Raw genomic sequence first — 19,740 nt, 5'->3', positions numbered from 1 at the left:
GGGGGCCTTGGTCTGCCCACCTGGATCGGAGAATGAATCATCATACCCTGTACAGCTTAGCCACACACGCCTGGCCAAGCAGAGTCCATTTAACCACTAATTTATGAAAATTAAATTATTCCCTTACATATATGACCCTTAAGGGCACTGGTACCTCATGGTCACCAACACTGCTCATTTTCCCCTTACATCCCATAGAGGTGTGTAGGAAAACTAGTAATTGAGTTACTTTAATTCTAAGATGTGTGCTGCCAAACACTGAGGTGGCACATAGCTCAAAAGTGAATTATCTCCATAGATTCTACGCTACATATCCAATTAGCCACATGGTTAACACGCGGAAAAGGTCAGTTTAATGACAGGAGCTATTCAATTATTCTGCATTTTCCCCGTACGGTGACCATATATTCTGCATTAAATGCTAGAATCTATGTGTTAAACCACAGCAGATGCCTTTACCTTAAATTGCTCCTCACAGCTCCCAAGGGAAGAAGTTAGCTTCCCGACGGATGGGATCCCGGCGATCAATATACCGACGCCGGGTTCCCGAGGGAGGATGCAATGCCAGCGTCTACATACCGACAGCGCTCGGGATGCCGGTGTCACATCACCGACAGCCAGTTACCCGATCTTCCTCACAGCGGGACGCGGGGGTTTAGGCAGCGGGGAAAGGAGGGTTAGGCAACAAGACAGGCGGGGAGGGTCAGGCACCGACAAGGGAGGGTTACAGTAGGGAAATGGTGAGGGTAAGGGGGATTAATGGGGGTCTATTGGGATTCTGATGGACGGAATGCCGCTGTCGGTATACTGACAGCCGGCATCCCGTTCATCGGCAAATCATACTGAACCCGCTCCTGAGGCTGTGAGGAAAAAAGTCTTGTTACGTGCAGGGATGCAGAACCCAACTGAATAAGTCTGGACTGACAATTAGCTGTGTGTTAAACCTAGCGTCTAATTGAATATGCCCCTAAAAGAGGTTAATTCAATTCCAGGCAATGTCCGACAAGTGCTTTTAAGACAATCTGAAGTATGAGTCAACCAACAACACCAAAATTGCCCTTGCACGTCATAGGAAAATTATCTCTGTTGGGATACTGTAATTCACAGGGAATGTATGTATGGAGTGGAGACGGATAAAGAGTGATACATAACCAGCTCATATCATTTGTCACATGGCAGTTAGGAAGCTGATTGGCTGGTCATTTATCACTCTTTGGGAGTAAATGTGTTATAGCGGCACAGATTATGCCGCTATAACACTTCCCTGCTTTGCCTCAGTAATGAGGGAAGAGACACTGACAAGATGAAAATTTCCCCCTCTGGCGATGTCCCCCCTGAGCACACAGCGTATCACCTCAGAGCTGACGCGCTGTCTCCCTGCCCAGCCGGCTCCTCTGCGCATGTGCGGGATCTCGCTACTCGCGTGAGATCCCCTGTGCAGTCCAGAGCTGGCACCTGCCACAGCCAGGGACAACTCTGCGCCTGCTGTGAAAATAGGGCATCGCCACCAGTAGCTGTCGAAATAGATAGCCGCAGGTGCGATTCCAACTGTTTATATACATCGCCCCCTCATATCAGTGTGCTGTCCCCACGCCCCTGTCCTGTACCGCATACTGGCACAGTCACATGGGGGAGAAGTGGTATAGCACACAACATGCTCTGACACTGCTTCTCCCCCATAATGACAGATGATACATTTACCCCTTTATCTCTTGTTAAGGCTTAATGCGTTTGGGCCATAATCCTAAACTTTATAAAGTATTGTATTGTAGTAAATTAACAAAAATGTGCCATAAAGAGAGGACTGTTATTTACAAAGAAACAATAAAAACAGAACAAAACACTGCAGCGGAGGTAAGATTCAGACATACACACAGTAATATAAAGTAAGCAATATGTAAAGCATGGCGTTGCAGAAATACCATTGCCCTGGCAGCTTCTCCCAACACACCAGCACAAAAGTCACAACCAATGGAAACTAAAGTGGTATCAGAAACTGAAAGTGGCTGGGACGTGTATGTGTGTTTGCGTGTATATATGTTACTGGTGTATATGTATATATGAACGTGTATATGTGTATATATGTGTATGCTGATCAACCTTCCCCACAACAGTAAGTGCACAAGGTGTTCTGCACTGGGTCACATGCTAGCTCATCCGCCTCTGATTGGACAGTAGTTTACCATTCAGCAGCAGACAGGATTTCTTGGATAAGCTGAGCAGTGAGCCCCTCCTCCCTCCCCCAGCACTCCATGTGTTCAGGATATCCCTGAGCAGCAGCAGCACAGGTGGCTAGCAGCCCTCACTCACCTTCCCTGCTGAGTCTCATGGCTTCTCTCTTCTGGTCACTCTCCTTGGAAGTTTCCTCCGGCTCTGTGTGTGTGAGAGAGAGAGAGAGAGAGAGAGAGAGAGAGAGGAGAGCATTAGTCAGGATCCCCGAGTGTCCCCCCTACACCAGCCAACCAGACACACTTACCGTCACCCCCGTGCAGCCTGGCGGCGTCCAGCCAGCTGACCCAAGACTGCCCCAGCATGGCCCCTGGGCTGGGCAGGGCCGCCATCGCCCTGCTGTCCCCTTGCTGCTGCTGCCGCCGCCGGGCCCCCGCTCTGCGCTGCTCCCCGGCTCTGACGTCATCCTCCGGCCGCTCAGACATTCTTTCCGCTACAATGTAAGAAGAAAGTGGTGAGCGGGAGGGGGAGGGGCCCGGGCGCCCGCCTGTCCCGCCCTCCAAGGGGTTAAACACGTGTGTACAGCTCTACTGCCTGTGTGGGCGACATAAAGTGACCCCCCCCCCCTGCCACACCACCCCACCTGTCCCCAATTACCCGCGCAGTCCCGGATGTTAGGTCAGGCTTTCGGCCCCCAGGGGGCTACAGCGCGTCATCACGGCGCCCAATATCCCCCGAGTGACCCTGCCGGGGATTCCGGAGGCCAGAGCGGAATTACAGGTCTTCCTTTACCCGGCTCGTCCCTCCCAGCCCCCGCCCTCCCCTGACAGGAACTTCCCGCACACACACATGGGAGGAGGAGGAGGCATCCGCGAGACCAGCTGACAGCTCACACACATGTCCCTGCATCATGTACATACACTGCGTGTTATGTTATACTACGGGGCCAGCTCACACACATGTCCCTGCATCATGTACATACACTGTGTGTGCCATGTTATACTACGGAGCCAGCTGCCACACATGTCCCTGCATCATGTACATACACTGTGTGTGTCATGTTATACTACGGGGCCAGCTCACACACGTCACTACATCATACACATACACTGTGTGTGCCATGTTATACTACGGGGCCAGCTGCCACACATATCCCTGCATCATGTACATACACTGTGTGTGTCATGTTATACTACGGGGCCAGCTCACACACGTCACTACATCATATACATACACTGTGTGTGCCATGTTATACTACGGAGCCTGCTGCCACACATGTCCCTGCATCATGTACATACACTGTGGGTGTCATGTTATACTACGGGGCCAGCTGCCACACATGTCCCTGCATCATGTACATACTCTGTGTGTGTCATGTTATACTACGGGGCCAGCTGCCACACATATCCCTGCATCATGTACATACACTGTGTGTGTCATGTTATACTACGGGGCCAGCTCACACACGTCACTACATCATATACATACACTGTGTGTGCCATGTTATACTACGGAGCCAGCTGCCACACATGTCCCTGCATCATGTACATACACTGTGTGTGTCATGTTATACTACGGGGCCAGCTGCCACACATGTCCCTGCATCATGTACATACACTGTGTGTGTCATGTTATACTACGGGGCCAGCTCACACACGTCACTACATCATGTACATACACTGTGTGTGCCATGTTATACTACGGAGCCAGCTGCCACACATGTCCCTGTATCATGTACATACACTGTGTGTGTCATGTTATACTACGGGGCCAGCTCACAGACGTCACTGCATTATGTACATACACTGTGTGTGTGTCATGTTATACTACGGGGCCAGCTCACACACGTCACTGCATCATGTACATACACTGTGTGTCATGTTATACTACGGGGCCAGGTCTCACACGTCACTACATCATGTACATACACTGTGTGTGTCATGTTATACTACGGGGCCAGCTCACACACGTCACTGCATCATGTACATACACTGGGGGCAGGATGTAACGGCGGCCATGCAGAATGCCAAAAGAACTTGGACGTTTTTTTTTAAAGTGGCAATCACTTACAAGGCAAAACCATGCCTTGTAAGTGATTGCCCCTTTAAAAAAAAATATAAGATTTTACTTACCGATAAATCTATTTCTCGTAGTCCGTAGTGGATGCTGGGACTCCATAAGGACCATGGGGAATAGCGGCTCCGCAGGAGACAGGGCACAAAATAAAAGCTTAAGGATCAGGTGGTGTGCACTGGCTCCTCCCCCTATGACCCTCCTCCAAGCCTCAGTTAGGATACTGTGCCCGGACGAGCGTACATAATAAGGAAGGATATTGAATCCCGGGTAAGACTCATACCAGCCACACCAATCACACCGTACAACTTGTGATCTGAACCCAGTTAACAGTATGATAAACGCAAAGGAGCCTCTGAAAAGATGGCTCACAACAATAATAACCCGAATTTTTGTAACAATAACTATATACAAGTATTGCAGACAATCCGCACTAGGGATGGGCGCCCAGCATCCACTACGGACTACGAGAAATAGATTTATCGGTAAGTAAAATCTTATTTTCTCTGACGTCCTAGTGGATGCTGGGACTCCGTAAGGACCATGGGGATTATACCAAAGCTCCCAAACGGGCGGGAGAGTGCGGATGACTCTGCAGCACCGAATGAGAGAACTCCAGGTCCTCCTCAGCCAGGGTATCAAATTTGTAGAATTTAGCAAACGTGTTTGCCCCTGACCAAGTAGCTGCTCGGCAAAGTTGTAAAGCCGAGACCCCTCGGGCAGCCGCCCAAGATGAGCCCACTTTCCTTGTGGAATGGGCTTTTACTGATTTTGGCTGTGGCAATCCTGCCACAGAATGTGCAAGCTGAATTGTACTACAAATCCAACGAGCAATCGTCTGCTTTGAAGCAGGAGCACCCAGCTTGTTGGGTGCATACAGGATAAACAGCGAGTCAGATTTTCTGACTCCAGCCGTCCTGGAAACATATATTTTCAAGGCCCTGACAACGTCAAGCAACTTAGAGTCCTCTAAGTCCCTGGTAGCCGCAGGTACCACAATAGGTTGGTTCATGTGAAATGCAGAAACCACCTTAGGTAGAAATTGAGGACGAGTCCTCAATTCCGCCCCGTCAGAATGAAAAATTAAGTAAGGGCTTTTATATGATAAAGCCGCCAATTCTGACACACGCCTGGCTGAAGCCAAGGCTAACAGCATCGACACCTTCCATGTGAGATATTTTAAGTCCACAGTGGAAAGTGGTTCAAACCAATGTGACTTTAGAAAACTCAACACAACATTGAGATCCCAAGGTGCCACTGGAGGCACAAAAGGAGGCTGTATGTGCAGCACCCCTTTTACAAATGTCTGAACTTCAGGTACTGAAGCCAGTTCTTTCTGGAAGAAAATCGACAGGGCCGAAATTTGAACCTTAATGGACCCTAATTTTAGGCCCATAGACAGTCCTGTTTGCAGGAAATGAAGGAAACGACCCAGTTGAAATTCCTCTGTAGGGGCCTTCTTGGCCTCACACCACGCAACATATTTACGCCAAATGCGGTGATAATGTTTTGCGGTTACGTCCTTCCTGGCTTTGACCAGAGTAGGGATGACTTCTTCTGGAATGCCTTTTTCCCTCAGGATCCGGCGTTCAACCGCCATGCCGTCAAACGCAGCCGCGGTAAGTCTTGGAACAGACAAGGCCCCTGCAGTAGCAGGTCCTTTCTTAGAGGTAGAGGCCACGGTTCGTCCGTGAGCATCTCTTGAAGTTCCGGGTACCAAGTCCTTCTTGGCCAATCCGGAACCACGAGTATAGTTCTTACTCCTCTCCTTCTTATGATTCTCAGTACTTTTGGTATGAGAGGCAGAGGAGGGAACACATACACTGACTGGTACACCCACGGCGCCACCAGAGCGTCCACCGCTATTGCCTGAGGGTCCCTCGACCTGGCGCAATATCTGTCCAGTTTTTTGTTTAGACGTGACGCCATCATGTCCACCTTTGGTTTTTCCCAACGGTTTACAATCAGGTGGAAGACTTCTGGGTGAAGTCCCCACTCTCCCGGGTGAAGGTCGTGTCTGCTGAGGAAGTCTGCTTCCCAGTTGTCCACTCCCGGAATGAACACTGCCGACAGTGCTATCACATGATTTTCCGCCCAGCGAAGAATCCCTGCAGCTTCTGCCATTGCCCTCCTGCTTCTCGTGCCGCCCTGTCTGTTTACGTGGGCGACTGACGTGATGTTGTCCGATTGGATCAACACCGCCTGACCCCGAAGCAGAGGTTTTGCTTGACTTAGGGCATTGTAAATGGCCCTTAGTTCCAGAATGTTTATATGAAGAGATGTTTCCATGCTTGACCAAAAGCCCTGGAAATTCCTTCCCTGTGTGACTGCTCCCCAGCCTCTCAGGCTGGCATCCGTGGTTACCAGGATCCAATCCTGAATGCCAAATCTGCGGCCCTCTAGTAGATGAGCACTCTGCAGCCACCACAGGAGAGACACCCTTGTCCTTGGCGACAGGGTTATCCGCTGATGCATCTGCAGATGCGATCCGGACCATTTGTCCAGTAGATCCCACTGAAACGTTCTTGCATGGAATCTTCCGAATGGAATCGCTTCGTAAGAAGCCACCATTTTTCCCAGGACCCTCGTGCACTGATGCACTGAGACCTGGCCTGGTTTTAGGAGGTTCCTGACTAGCTCGGATAACTCCCTGGCCTTCTCCTCCGGGAGAAACACCTTCTTCTGGACTGTGTCCAGAATCATTCCTAGGAACAGTAGACGTGTCGTTGGAATCAGCTGCGATTTTGGAATATTTAGAATCCACCCGTGCTGACGTAACACTACCTGAGATAGTGCTACTCCGACTTCTAACTGTTCCCTGGATCTTGCCCTTATCAGGAGATCGTCCAAGTAAGGGATAATTAAAATGCCTTTTCTTCGTAGAAGAATCATCATTTCGGCCATTACCTTGGTAAAGACCCGAGGTGCCGTGGACAATCCAAACGGCAGCGTCTGAAACTGATAATGACAGTTTTGTACTACAAACCTGAGGTACCCTTGGTGAGAAGGGTATATTGGGACGTGGAGATAAGCATCTTTGATGTCCAGAGACACCATATAGTCCCCTTCTTCCAGGTTCGCTATCACTGCTCTGAGTGACTCCATCTTGAATTTGAACCTTTTTATGTAAGTGTTCAAGGATTTCAGATTTAAAATTGGTCTCACCGAGCCGTCCGGCTTCGGTACCACAAACAGCGTGGAATAATACCCCTTTCCCTGTTGCAGGAGGGGTACCTTGATTATCACCTGCTGGGAATACAGCTTGTGAATGGCTTCCAAAACTGCCTCCCTGTCGGAGGGAGACTTTGGTAAAGCAGACTTCAGGAACCGACGAGGGGGAAACGCCTCGAATTCCAGTTTGTACCCCTGCGATACTACCTGTAGAATCCAGGGATCCACTTGCGAGTAAGCCCACTGCGCGTTGAAATTCTTGAGACGGGCCCCCACCATATCTGAGTCTGCTTGTAAAGCCCCAGCGTCATGCTGAAGACTTGGCAGAAGCAGGGGAGGGCTTCTGCTCCTGGGAAGCGGCTGCATGGTGCAGTCTTTTTCCTCTTCCTCTGCCCCGGGGCAGAAAGGAGTGGCCTTTTGCTCGCTTGTACTTATGGGAACGAAAGGACTGAGTTTGAAAAGACGGTGTCTTTTTCTGCTGATGTGAAGTGACCTGGGGTAAAAAGGTGGATTTCCCAGCCGTTGCCGTGGCCACCAGGTCCGATAGACCAGCCCCAAATAACTCCTCCCCTTTATACGGCAATACTTCCATGTGCCGTTTGGAATCCGCATCCCCTGACCACTGTCGCGTCCATAACGCTCTTCTGGCAGAGATGGACATAGCACTTACTCTTGATGCCAGGGTGCAAATATCCCTCTGTGCATCACGCATATATAGCAATGCATCCTTTAAATGTTCTATAGTTAACAAAATATTGTCCCTATCCAGGGTATCAATATTCTCAGTCAGGGAATCCGACCATGCGACTCCAGCACTGCACATCCAGGCTGAGGCGATTGCTGGTCGCAGTATAACACCAGTATGTGTGTATATACTTTTTAGGATATTTTCCAGCCTTCTATCAGCTGGTTCTTTGAGGGTGGCCGTATCAGGAGACGGTAACGCTACTTGTTTAGATAAACGTGTGAGCGCCTTATCTACCCTAGGGGGTGTTTCCCACCGTGCCCTAACCTCTGGCGGGAAGGGATATAATGCTAATAATTTATTAGAAATTAGCTGTTTTTTATCGGGGGAAACCCACGCTTTATCACACACCTCATTTATTTCCTCTGACTCAGGAAAAACTATTGGTAGTTTTTTCACACCCCACATAATACCCTGCTTTGTGGTACTTGTAGTGTCAGAAAGGTTCAATGCCTCTTTCATTGCCGTGATCATGTAACGTGTGGCCCTACTGGACATTACGTTTGTCTCGTCACCGTCGACACTAGACTCAGTATCTGTGTCAGGGTCTGTGTCGACCCACTGAGGTAACGGGCGTTTTAGCGCCCCTGACGGTGTCTGAGACGCCTGGACAGGCACTAATTGATTTGCCGGCTGTCTCATGTCGTCAACAGTTTTTTGCAAATTGCTGACATTATCACTTAATTGTTTAAATACAATCATCAAGTCAGGTGTCGACTCCCTAGGGGGTGACATCACCAACACAGGCAACTGCTCCGCCTCCACATCATTTTCCTCCTCATACATGTCGACACACGCGTACCGACACACAGCACACACACCGGGAATGCTCTGATAGAGGACAGGACCCCACTTAGCCCTTTGGAGAGACAGAGGGAGAGTCTGCCAGCACACACCCAGCGCTATATATATACAGGGATAACCTTATATAAGTGTTATTCCCTTATAGCTGCTGTTATTATCGTTATTTGCTGCCAAAAATGCCCCCCCTTCTCTTTTTTACCCTGATTCTGAAGCAGGACTGCAGGGGAGAGTCAGGGAGCCGTCCTTCCAGCGGAGCTGTGAGGGAAAATGGCGCTTGTGTGCTGAGGAGATAGGCTCCGCCCCTTCACGACGTCCTTATCTCCCGCTTTTTTGTGTAAAAATGGCAGGGGTTAAAATACATCCATATAGCCCAGGAGCTATATGTGATGTATTCTTTTTGCCACCTAAGGTATATACTGTTATATTGCGTCTCAGGGCGCTCCCCCCCAGCGCCCTGCACCCTCAGTGACCGGAGTGTGAAGTGTGCTGAGAGCAATGGCGCACAGCTGCGGTGCTGTGCGCTACCTTAGTCTGAAGACAGGATGTCTTCTGCCGCCGATTTCACCGGACCTCTTCATCTCTTCTGGCTCTGTAAGGGGGACGGCGGCGCGGCTCCGGTGACCCATCCAGGCTGTACCTGTGATCGTCCCTCTGGAGCTAATGTCCAGTAGCCTAAGAAGCCCAATCCACTCTGCACGCAGGTGAGTTCGCTTCTTCTCCCCTTAGTCCCACGATGCAGTGAGCCTGTTGCCAGCAGGACTCACTGAAAATAAAAAAACCTAAACTAAACTTTTATTCTAAGCAGCTCAGGAGAGCCACCTAGATTGCACCCTTCTCGGCCGGGCACAAAATTCTAACTGAGGCTTGGAGGAGGGTCATAGGGGGAGGAGCCAGTGCACACCACCTGATCCTTAAGCTTTTATTTTGTGCCCTGTCTCCTGCGGAGCCGCTATTCCCCATGGTCCTTACGGAGTCCCAGCATCCACTAGGACGTCAGAGAAATTAGGTTTTGCTGGCATACCACATGGCTGCTGAACTCGGGCAGCATTACATTCTGCCCTGTGTGTGTCATGTTATACTACAGAGCCAGCTCACACACGTCACTGCATCTTCTACATACAGTGTGACACATTACTCTATGGGGGGTGTAGTATGTTATACCGGCGCCGGGATCCCGACCGCCGGCATGCAGGCAGTGGGTTCAATGCGGCATGATATGGATTCTATCAGCCTGTGGCACTGCTGAGGTGTTATGGAAGACCAGGATGATTCAATAGCGGCCTTCAGCTCTTCTGCATTGTTCGGTCTCATTTCTCTCATCTTTCTCTGGCAATGCCCCATAGATTCTCTATGGGGTTCAGGTCAGGCAAGTTTGCTGGCCAATCCAGCACAGAAATCCCATGGCCATTGAACCAGGTTTTGGTACTTTTGGCAGTGTGGGAAGGTGCCAAGTCCTGCTGGAAAATGAAGTCAGCATCTCCATAAAGCTTGTGTGCTGAAGGAACCATGAAGTGCTCTAAAATGTCCTGGTAGACAGCTGCGTTGACTATGGACTTAATAAAACACAGTGGACCAACAGTAGCAGATGCCATGGCTCCCCAAATTAACACAGACTGTGGAAATTTCACACTGGACTTCAAACATCTTGGATTGTGTGCCTCTCCATTCTTCCTCCATACTCTGGGACCTTGGTTTCCAAATGAGATGCAAAATTTGCTCTCATCAGAAAGGAGGACTATGGACCACTGAGCAACAGACCAGTTCTTTTTTTTTTTTAGCCCAGGTAAGACGCTTCTGACATTGTTTGTTGTTCAGGAGCGGCTTGACAAGAGATGGAGATGCTGACTTCATTTTCCATCAGCAGGACTTGGCACATGCTCACACTGCCAAAAGTACCAAAACCTGGCTCAATGACCGTGGGATTTCTGTGCTGGACTGGCCAGCAAACTCGCCTGACCTGAACCCCATAGAGAATCTATGGGGCATTGCCAAGAGAAAGATGAGAGACATGAGACCAAACAATGCAGGAGAGCTGAAGGCCGCTATTGAATCATCCTGGTCTTCCATAACACCTCAGCGGTGCCACAGGCTGATAGAATCCACGCCAGGCCGCATTGAGGCAGTAATTCATACAAAAAGGGGCCCAAACCAAGTACTGAGTACATATGCATGATTATACTTTTCAGAGGGCCAACATTTCTATATTTAAAATCCTTTTTTTTCATTGATTTTATGTAATATTCTAATTTTATGAGATTTTGTATTTGGGGTTTTCTTAAGCTGTAAGCCACAATCATCAAAATTATAACAGATTCAGGGGTATATTCAATTGAAGTCAGATCCATTCCGACATGCATTTGTCGGAATGGATCCGACAACCCCTATTCAAACCTCATCTCAATTCGACTTTTTCAAGTCGAATTGAGATGAGTGACCCAGAGGAGGAGAGGGGGTGGGGGAGCCGCGGGGAGACCAGCGGGGGACAGCCGCCGGCAGCCAGAGGAGATCAGCGCTACAGTAGCGCTTGCAGAAGGATGTCACACAGCCGCCCAACCTCACGGCAGTGTCCACCCGGCTCCAGCAAGCTTGCTGAAGCCGGGTGGACGCTGCCGTGAGCGGCGTGGCTGTGTGACATCCTGCTGCAGCGCTGTGCTGTAGCGCTGATCTCCTCTGGCTGCCCGCGGCAGTCCCCCGTCTCCCTGCGGCTCTCCCTCCTCCCCTCCTCTGGGTCCGCATCTCAGTCCGACATCTTTTGATGTCGGACTGAGATGGTCGAGAAGGGGGCCAAAACCTGTCGGTTTTGGCCCCGTTTTCAGCACAAGCACGTGGATCTGCAGCTATTCCGCCAATCCACGTGCTTTTAGACAAGTCGAATTCATCGACTTGTCGAAAATATTGAATGGGTCGAATCACGATTCGACAGACGGCAGTTTTCTACTTCAATTGAATATACCCCAAAGGCTTGAAATATCTCACTTTGCATGTAATGAGTCTATATATTAGTTTCACCTTTTAAGTTGAATTACTGAAATAAATGAACTTTTGCACGATAATCTAATTTTCTGAGTTTCATCTGTAGATGTCGGCTGTTGGGATTCCGGCGTCGGTATGGTGAGCGCCGGGATCCCGACAGCCGGCATATCAAATACCTCCCCTCTATAGGGCCTACCCACACATGTCACCATTAAATTATATCTGCATCATGAACATACAGTATGTGACAGGAGGCATTTGATACATCGGCTGTCGGGATCCCGGCGCTCACCATACCAACACCGGAAAACCCGACAGCCGGCATACGACAACTATTCTCCCTTTTGGGGTGTCCAAGACACCCCTGGAAGGAGAATAAATAGCGTAGTGCGCCACCGTGCCCACAACGTGGCGAGTCTGCAAGGGGCTCTTTTGCGCTCACCCCGCTGCCTGCATGCCGGCTGTCAGGATCCCGGCGCCGGGTTCCCAAGCGTCGGTATAACATACTACACCTGTATGTGACATGTTTGTCTATGGGACCTTGGAACTGTACTTCCTACTTAATCAGGCAGAAAGTACATAATAAATACATGTTACACACAGACTAATCGGCCTGTCACTTCAGTAAATATAAAACATATACAGACCATACACACATAGGCTATTTTAGTCAACATATTGTGTGTATATATATATAAAAAATAAGATTTTAAACCTACCGGTAAATCTATTTCTCCTAGTCCGTAGAGGATGCTGGGGACTCCGTAAGGACCATGGGGTATAGACGGGCTCCGCTGGAGATAGGGCACCTAAAAAGAACTTTGACTATGGGTGTGCACTGGCTCCTCCCTCTATGCCCCTCCTCCAGACCTCAGTTAGAGAACTGTGCCCAGAGGAGATGGACAATAGAAGGCAGGATTTAGCAATCCAAGGGCAAGTTTCATACCAGCCCACACCAATCATACCATGTAACCTGGAACATACATAACAAGTTAACAGTATGAACAGACAACAGTAACGGTCCAAGACCGATGTCAACTGTAACATAACCCTTATGTAAGCAACAACTATATACAAGTCTTGAAGAGTTTCCGCATTGGGACGGGCGCCCAGCATCCTCTACGGACTAGGAGAAATAGATTTACCGGTAGGTTTAAAATCTTATTTTCTCTTACGTCCTAGAGGATGCTGGGGACTCCGTAAGGACCATGGGGTTTATACCAAAGCATCCAATCGGGCGGGAGAGTGCGTATGACTCTGCAGCACCGACTGAGCAAACGCTAGGTCCTCATCAGCCAGGGTATCAAACCTGTAGAATTTAGCAAAAGTGTTTGACCCCGACCAAGTCGCCGCTTGGCAAAGTTGCAAAGCCGAGATGCCTCGGGCAGCCGCCCAAGAAGAGCCCACCTTCCTAGTGGAATGGGCCTTAACCGAATTTGGTACCGGCAATCCAGCCGTAGAGTGAGCCTGCTGAATCGTATTACAGATCCAGCGAGCAATAGTCTGCTTCGAAGCAGGAGCGCCAATCTTAGTGGCCGCATACAGGACAAACAGAGCCTCTGTTTTCCTTATTCTAGCCGTCCTGGCTACATACATTTTTAAGGCCCTGACTACGTCCAGGGATCTGGAATCCTCCAGGTTACTTGTAGCCACAGGCACCACAATAGGTTGATTCATATGGAACGAAGAAACCACTTTAGGCAAAAATTGCGGACGTGTCCTCAATTCAGCTCGATCCACATGAAAAATCAAGTAGGGGCTCTTGTGTGACAAAGCCGCCAATTCTGACACTCGCCTTGCTGATGCTAAGGCCAACAACATGACCACCTTCCAGGTTAGAAATTTCAACTCAACCTTGTTAAGCGGTTCAAACCAGTGTGATTTTAGGAACTGCAACACCACGTTCAGGATATGGATATGGGCCTGGATGTGCAGGCACAAAAGGGGTCTAGATGTGCAGCACTCCCTTTACAAACGTCTGGACTTCTGGAAGAGAAGCCAATTCCTTCTGAAAGAAAATCGAGAGGGCCGAAATCTGTACCTTAACAGAGCCTAATTTCAGGCCCATATCCACTCCTGTCTGTAGAAAGTGGAGAAGACGACCCAGATGAAAATCTTCCGTAGGTGCATTCTTGGTCTCACACCAAGACACATACTTTCGCCAGATACGGTGATAATGTTTTATCGTCACCTCCTTCCTATCCTTTATGAAAGTAGGGATGACCTCTTCCGGAATCCCCTTTTTTGCAAGGATTCGGCGTTCAACCGCCATGCCGTCAAACGTAACCGCGGTAAGTCTTTAAATACACAGGGCCCCTGCTGCAACAGGTCTTCCCTCAGAGGAAGAGGCCAGGGATCTCCTGTGAGCATCTCTTGTAGATCCGAGTACCAGGCCCTTCGAGGCCAGTCTGGGACAACGAGTATCGTCTGTACTCTTCTTCGTCTAATGATCCTCAACACTTTTGTGATGAGAGGAAGAGGAGGAAACACGTAGACCGATTTGAACACCCACGGTGTTACCAGAGCGTCTACTGCTACAGCCTGAGGGTCCCGAGACCTGGCGCAATACCTCCGAAGTTTTTGTTGAGGCGTGACGCCATCATGTCTATTTGAGGAGTTCCCCAAAGACGTGTTACGTCTGCAAAGACTTCTTGATGAAGTCCACACTCTCCTGGATGGAGATCGTGATCGTGTCTGCTGAGGAGACACTTCAACCTTGACAAAGGACCCAGAAGGGGTCTGAAACGCGTTGGTGGTACAGCATCTGTGAGTCCCCGCATTGTTTCAGGGAGGAACTGAATACCGGGTTCCAGTGGACCTTTTCCCGGGAGGCTGTCTGGAATATACATTACACCTGTTTGAGAACTTATTCAGGTTCTCAGACCTTCTGATTGCTACGACTGAGACCCTTGATCTGACGGAAAAACTGACAGAAACGGATAGAGATATCCAAGGGATGTTATGACATGCTGGATTTCGACTGCACTACAGGAACGTAAATAGGAGTAGTGTCATTCATTTTGTTGTCACTATTTTATATTCTGATATCAACCATTGTGACACTTATTCTTGAGTTATATATGTGTCTTTATAGCGCCATTTGCCAGTTTTGGGTTGCACATAAATCTTTTGTTGTTGGTATATTGTGGGGGTGGGGGAGTCGCCCTTTGAGTGCAACCCCGGTAGAGGCTGCTTTGCGCACCAGGAGTTTTCCCTTAAAAATTATTTTTTATACAGTGTCTGCTGAGGAAGTCTGCTTCCCAGTTGTCCACTCCCGGAATGAAGACAGCCGACAGAGCGCTTACATGATTTTCCGCCCAGCGAAGGATCCTTGTGGCTTCCGCCATCGCGACTCTGCTTCTTGTCCCGCCTTGGCGGTTCACATGAGCCACTGCTGTGACATTGTCTGATTGAATCAGAACCGGTAGGTTTTGAAGAAAACTCTCCGCTTGTCGAAGGCCGTTGTAAATGGCCCTGAGTTCCAACACATTGATGTGTAGACAAGACTCCTGGTCTGACCAAAGACCCTGAAAATTTTTTCCCTGTGTGACCGCTCCCCAACCTCGGAGGCTCGCGTCCGTGGTAACCAGGATCCAATCCTGAATTCCGAACCTGCGACCCTCCAGGAGGTGAGCACTTTGCAACCACCACAAGAGGGACACTCTGGTCCCTGGGGACAGAGTTATTTTCCGATGTAAGTGCAGATGGGACCCGGACCACTTGTCCAGAAGGTCCCATTGAAAAGTCCTTGCATGGAACCTTCCGAAGGGAATGGCCTCGTAGGCCGCCACCATTTTCCCCAGAACTCGAGTGCATTGGTGAACTGAAACCCTTTTCGGTTTTAGTAGGTCTCTGACCATGTTCTGGATGTCTTGGGCTTTCTCTATTGGGAGGAAGATCTTCATTTGTTCCGTATCCAGTATCATACCTAGGAACGGTAGTCGAGTTGTCGGAATCAACTGTGACTTCGGTAGATTTAGAATCCAACTGTGGTTCTGGAGCACTCTCAGAGAGAGCGCCACACTGCTCAGCAATTTGTCCCTTGAACTCGCTTTTATCAGGAGATCGTCCAAGTATGCGATAATTGTGACTCCATGCTTGCGCAGGACCACCATCATTTCCGCCATTATCTTGGTGAAAATCCTCAGGGCCGTGGAGAGTCCAAACGGCAACGTCTGAAATTGGTAATGACAATCCTGTGCAGCGAATCTCAGGTATTCATGATGGGGGGCATACATGGGGACATGAAGGTACGCATCCTTTATGTCCAAAGACACCATAAACTCCCCCTCCTCCATGTTGGCTATTATCGCCCTGAGAGATTCCATTTGAATTTGAATTTTTTTATGTACAGGTTTAGGGATTTCAGATTCAAAATAGGTCTGACCGAACCGTCCGGTTTCGGGACCACAAATAGGGTTGAGTAGTAACCTCTTCCCTGCTGGTGCAGGGGAACCTTGATTACCACTTGCTGTATACACAGCGTTTGAATTGCAGCTAACACTATATCCCTTTCCGATGTGGAAGCTGGTAGGGCAAATCGGCGCGGGGGCACCTCCTCGAATTCCAATTTGTAACCCTGGGAAACTATTTCCAACACCCAGGGATTCAGGTCCGAACTGACCCATGCCTGCCTGAAAAGTCGAAGACGTGCCCCCACCGGTGCGGACTCCCTTAGGGGAGCCCCAGCGTCATGCTGTGGGTTTTGGAGCAGCCGGGGAGGACTTTTGTTCCTGGGCACCTGCCGAAGCAGGTGCTCTCTTGCCTCTGCCCTTACCTCTGGCTAAGAAAGAGGATCCCTGACCTCTTCTGGACTTGTGCGACCGAAAGGACTGCATCTGATAGGGTGTTACTTTCTTTTGCTGTTGGGGAATATATGGTAAAAAATTTACCTGCTGTAGCTGTGGAAACCAGGTCCGCCAGCCCATCCCCAAACAATACATCACCCTTATAGGGTAGTACTTCCATATGTTTTTTGGAATCCGCATCACCCGTCCATTGGCGAGTCCATAAGGATCTTCTCGCTGAGACAGACATGGCATTGGCCCTAGAAGCTAGCAATCCAATGTCCCTTTGAGCATCCCTCATAAATAAGACTGCGTCTTTAATATGGGCTAAAGTTAGGAATATAGTATCCTTATCTATATTATCAAATTGATCTGTCAGCTCATCTGTCCAAGCTGCAATTGCGCTACACACCCATGCCGACGCAATTGTCGGTCTTAGCACAGCACCTGTATGAGAATAAATACACTTTAAGGTAGTTTCTTGCCTGAGATCTGCAGGGTCCTTAAGGGCTGCTGTGTCAGGAGATGGTAGCGCCACTTTCTTGGACAAGCGTCCATCCCTTACATCCCTTATTGCCACAATCATACACTGAATGGTTTTAGTCACCCTAGGGTGCAATTTTACTTCGTCATAGTCGACACTGGAATCAGAATCCGTGTCGGTAGTAGTGTCTTGTGTTAAGGGACGCTTTTGAGACCCCGACGGGCCCTGTGAGTCGGTCCAATCCGAGGATTGACCCCCTGATGTCCCCCCTAATTCAGCCTTATCAAGCCTTTTATGTAAAGATGCCACACTTACATTCAACATATGCCACATGTCCATCCAATCTGGAGTCGGCACAACCGACGGAGACACACCACTCATTTGCTCCACCTCCTCCTTGGAGAAGCCTTCCGCCTCAGACATGTCGACACACACGTACCGACACCCCACACACACAGGGATTAACCTATAAGGGGACAAAACCCAAACCAGGCCCTAAGGAGAGACAGAGAGAGAGTATGCCAGCACACACCAGCGCTTAAAAACACTGGAAAAAAATGTCCAGATAGCGCTTTTCTATATATAATATGCCAATTCCCACTCACTGCATCGCTAATGTGCCCCCCTCCTCTTTTTTCCAGCCTGTGAAGTTCAGCAGGGGAGAGACCAGGGAGCCAGTGTTTTCCTCATGCAGCTTCTGTGGAGAAAATGGCGCTGGTTAGTGCTGAGGATCAAGCCCCGCCCACCCGACGGCGGGCTTCGGTCCCAGTGATTTTTCAATAAAAATGGTGTGGGATCATAGATTTACTGCCTCCGCAGCCTAATCAAACTGTATTTGCCCAAATGTGAGGTTTATTGCTGCCCAGGGCGCCCCCCCCTGCGCCCTGCACCCTTCAGTGCTGCTCTGTGTGTGTGACTGGGAGCAATGGCGCGCAGCTTACCGCTGCATGCCTTACCTCATGAAGATCTGATGTCTTCTGCCGCCTAAGATGTCTTCTGCTTTCTCTATCCGGCTTCTATCTTCGGCATCTGTGAGGAGGACGGCGGCGCGGCTCCGGGACGAACCCCAGGTGAGACCTGTGTTCCGACTCCCTCTGGAGCTAATGGTGTCCAGTAGCCTTAGAAGCAGTGCCCAACTTGACAAGCCAGCTCTGCTTCTCTCTCCTCGGTCCAACGATGCAGGGAGCCTGTTGCCAACAGGACTCCCTGAAAATAAAAAACCTAACAAAATTCTTCTTCAACAGAAAACTCTGGAGAGCTCTCTGCAGTGCACCCATTCTCCTCTGGGCACAAGATCTAACTGAGGTCTGGAGGAGGGGCATAGAGGGAGGAGCCAGTGCACACCCATAGTCAAAGTTCTTTTTAGGTGCCCTATCTCCTGCGGAGCCCGTCTATACCCCATGGTCCTTACGGAGTCCCCAGCATCCTCTAGGACGTAAGAGAAATATATATATATATATATATATATATATATATATATATATATATTTATATATTTATTTTGTGCAGTCACAATTCTGCCTTTGTCATATTCTATTATGCATCTCTGCATACACTGACTCACATTTGTGCCTGCAGGTCTACTACTCAAACAAAGCAACATATTGTAGAGTGTATTACACACACACACACTTTATTTTTTCCCCCAAATCCCACAGAATGCACCTGTAGACATTCAGTCATTATTTTACAAGTACTGTACTAGGCTGCACGCGCTCAGGCTCTCTAACATGGGATGAGCCAGGTGTGTAGATCACTGGGGTTACTAGTGGAAGAGAGCATTGGCTACAACAAGTAGAAGCCAACTCTGTGAGTGATTGCACACAACCAATATTTGCTTCCTCAGCCATGAACCATGTCTATCCATGGCATTTGTCAGTCATATTCCATGTTCCAAAGCATTGTAGAGGTGTCATGTTGGAAGATACCATTCCACTAAAGGGAAGTTAAAAGAGTTTTAATGAAAGACACCTTATATAGTAAGATTTGTTACTTTACTCAACCTACGTACTGTAGCATAATTACAGCTGCACACAGAATATTTCCACTAATTACAGTGGGAATAAACTGCCATGCCAAAGCGGATCTACGATTCATAATCTGTAGTGAGCAACTGTCTGAACTGATGTTCACCTGTCCTAAGGGCAGCATACACTACAGCGACATGACTGACCCTCATGTCACATAAGATTTCCCTTGAACCGCCCAGGAGCCTCCAGGGCGGCAGGATCGCATAAGATACATCATATGCGGTACTTCTGCATACAATGTATCTTATGCGATCCCAGCCATGCCTGCGGGATCAGAGATCTCATGAGTGCAGCACTAAAGGGCCCCACACCCTACAACAATAATGCCCGAATTCATCTGATTTTGACCTTTCAGGCCCATAAATTGGATGAAAAGTGGCAAATCGGATGTGTTTTTCGAGGGTCATTCCCAGTTGATCGCTCGCTAGCAGTTTTTAGCAGCCGTGCAAACGCTATGCCGCCTCCCACTGGGAGTGTATTTTAGCTTAGCAGAAGTGAATGTAT

At 49.1% G+C, this 19,740-nt stretch overlaps 1 protein-coding gene across 4 annotated transcripts in view; it reads right to left on the bottom strand.

Annotated features, from left to right (window-relative positions):
• Positions 1-19,740, bottom strand: part of ATXN7 (ataxin 7) — a 320,951-nt gene that overhangs the window by 199,406 nt on the left and 101,805 nt on the right. For 3 of the 4 annotated variants that reach the window (XM_063940909.1, XM_063940908.1, XM_063940911.1), the window contains 2 exons: positions 2,477-2,662; positions 2,311-2,373 (listed from right to left, as the gene is read on the bottom strand). In XM_063940909.1, the coding sequence (XP_063796979.1) occupies positions 2,311-2,373; positions 2,477-2,654 (241 nt within the window). In that variant the 5' untranslated portion in view covers positions 2,655-2,662. Of the gene's footprint in view, positions 1-2,310; positions 2,374-2,476; positions 2,663-2,826; positions 2,986-19,740 lie in introns of those variants that run through there. The other variant, XM_063940910.1, reaches the window with a different exon arrangement.

Source organism: Pseudophryne corroboree, chromosome 9, assembly GCF_028390025.1.
Source record: "Pseudophryne corroboree isolate aPseCor3 chromosome 9, aPseCor3.hap2, whole genome shotgun sequence".
NCBI classification, from domain to species: domain Eukaryota; kingdom Metazoa; phylum Chordata; class Amphibia; order Anura; family Myobatrachidae; genus Pseudophryne; species Pseudophryne corroboree.
The sequence above is the reverse complement of the archived record's forward strand: the minus strand, read 5'-3'. Positions and strand labels throughout refer to the sequence as shown.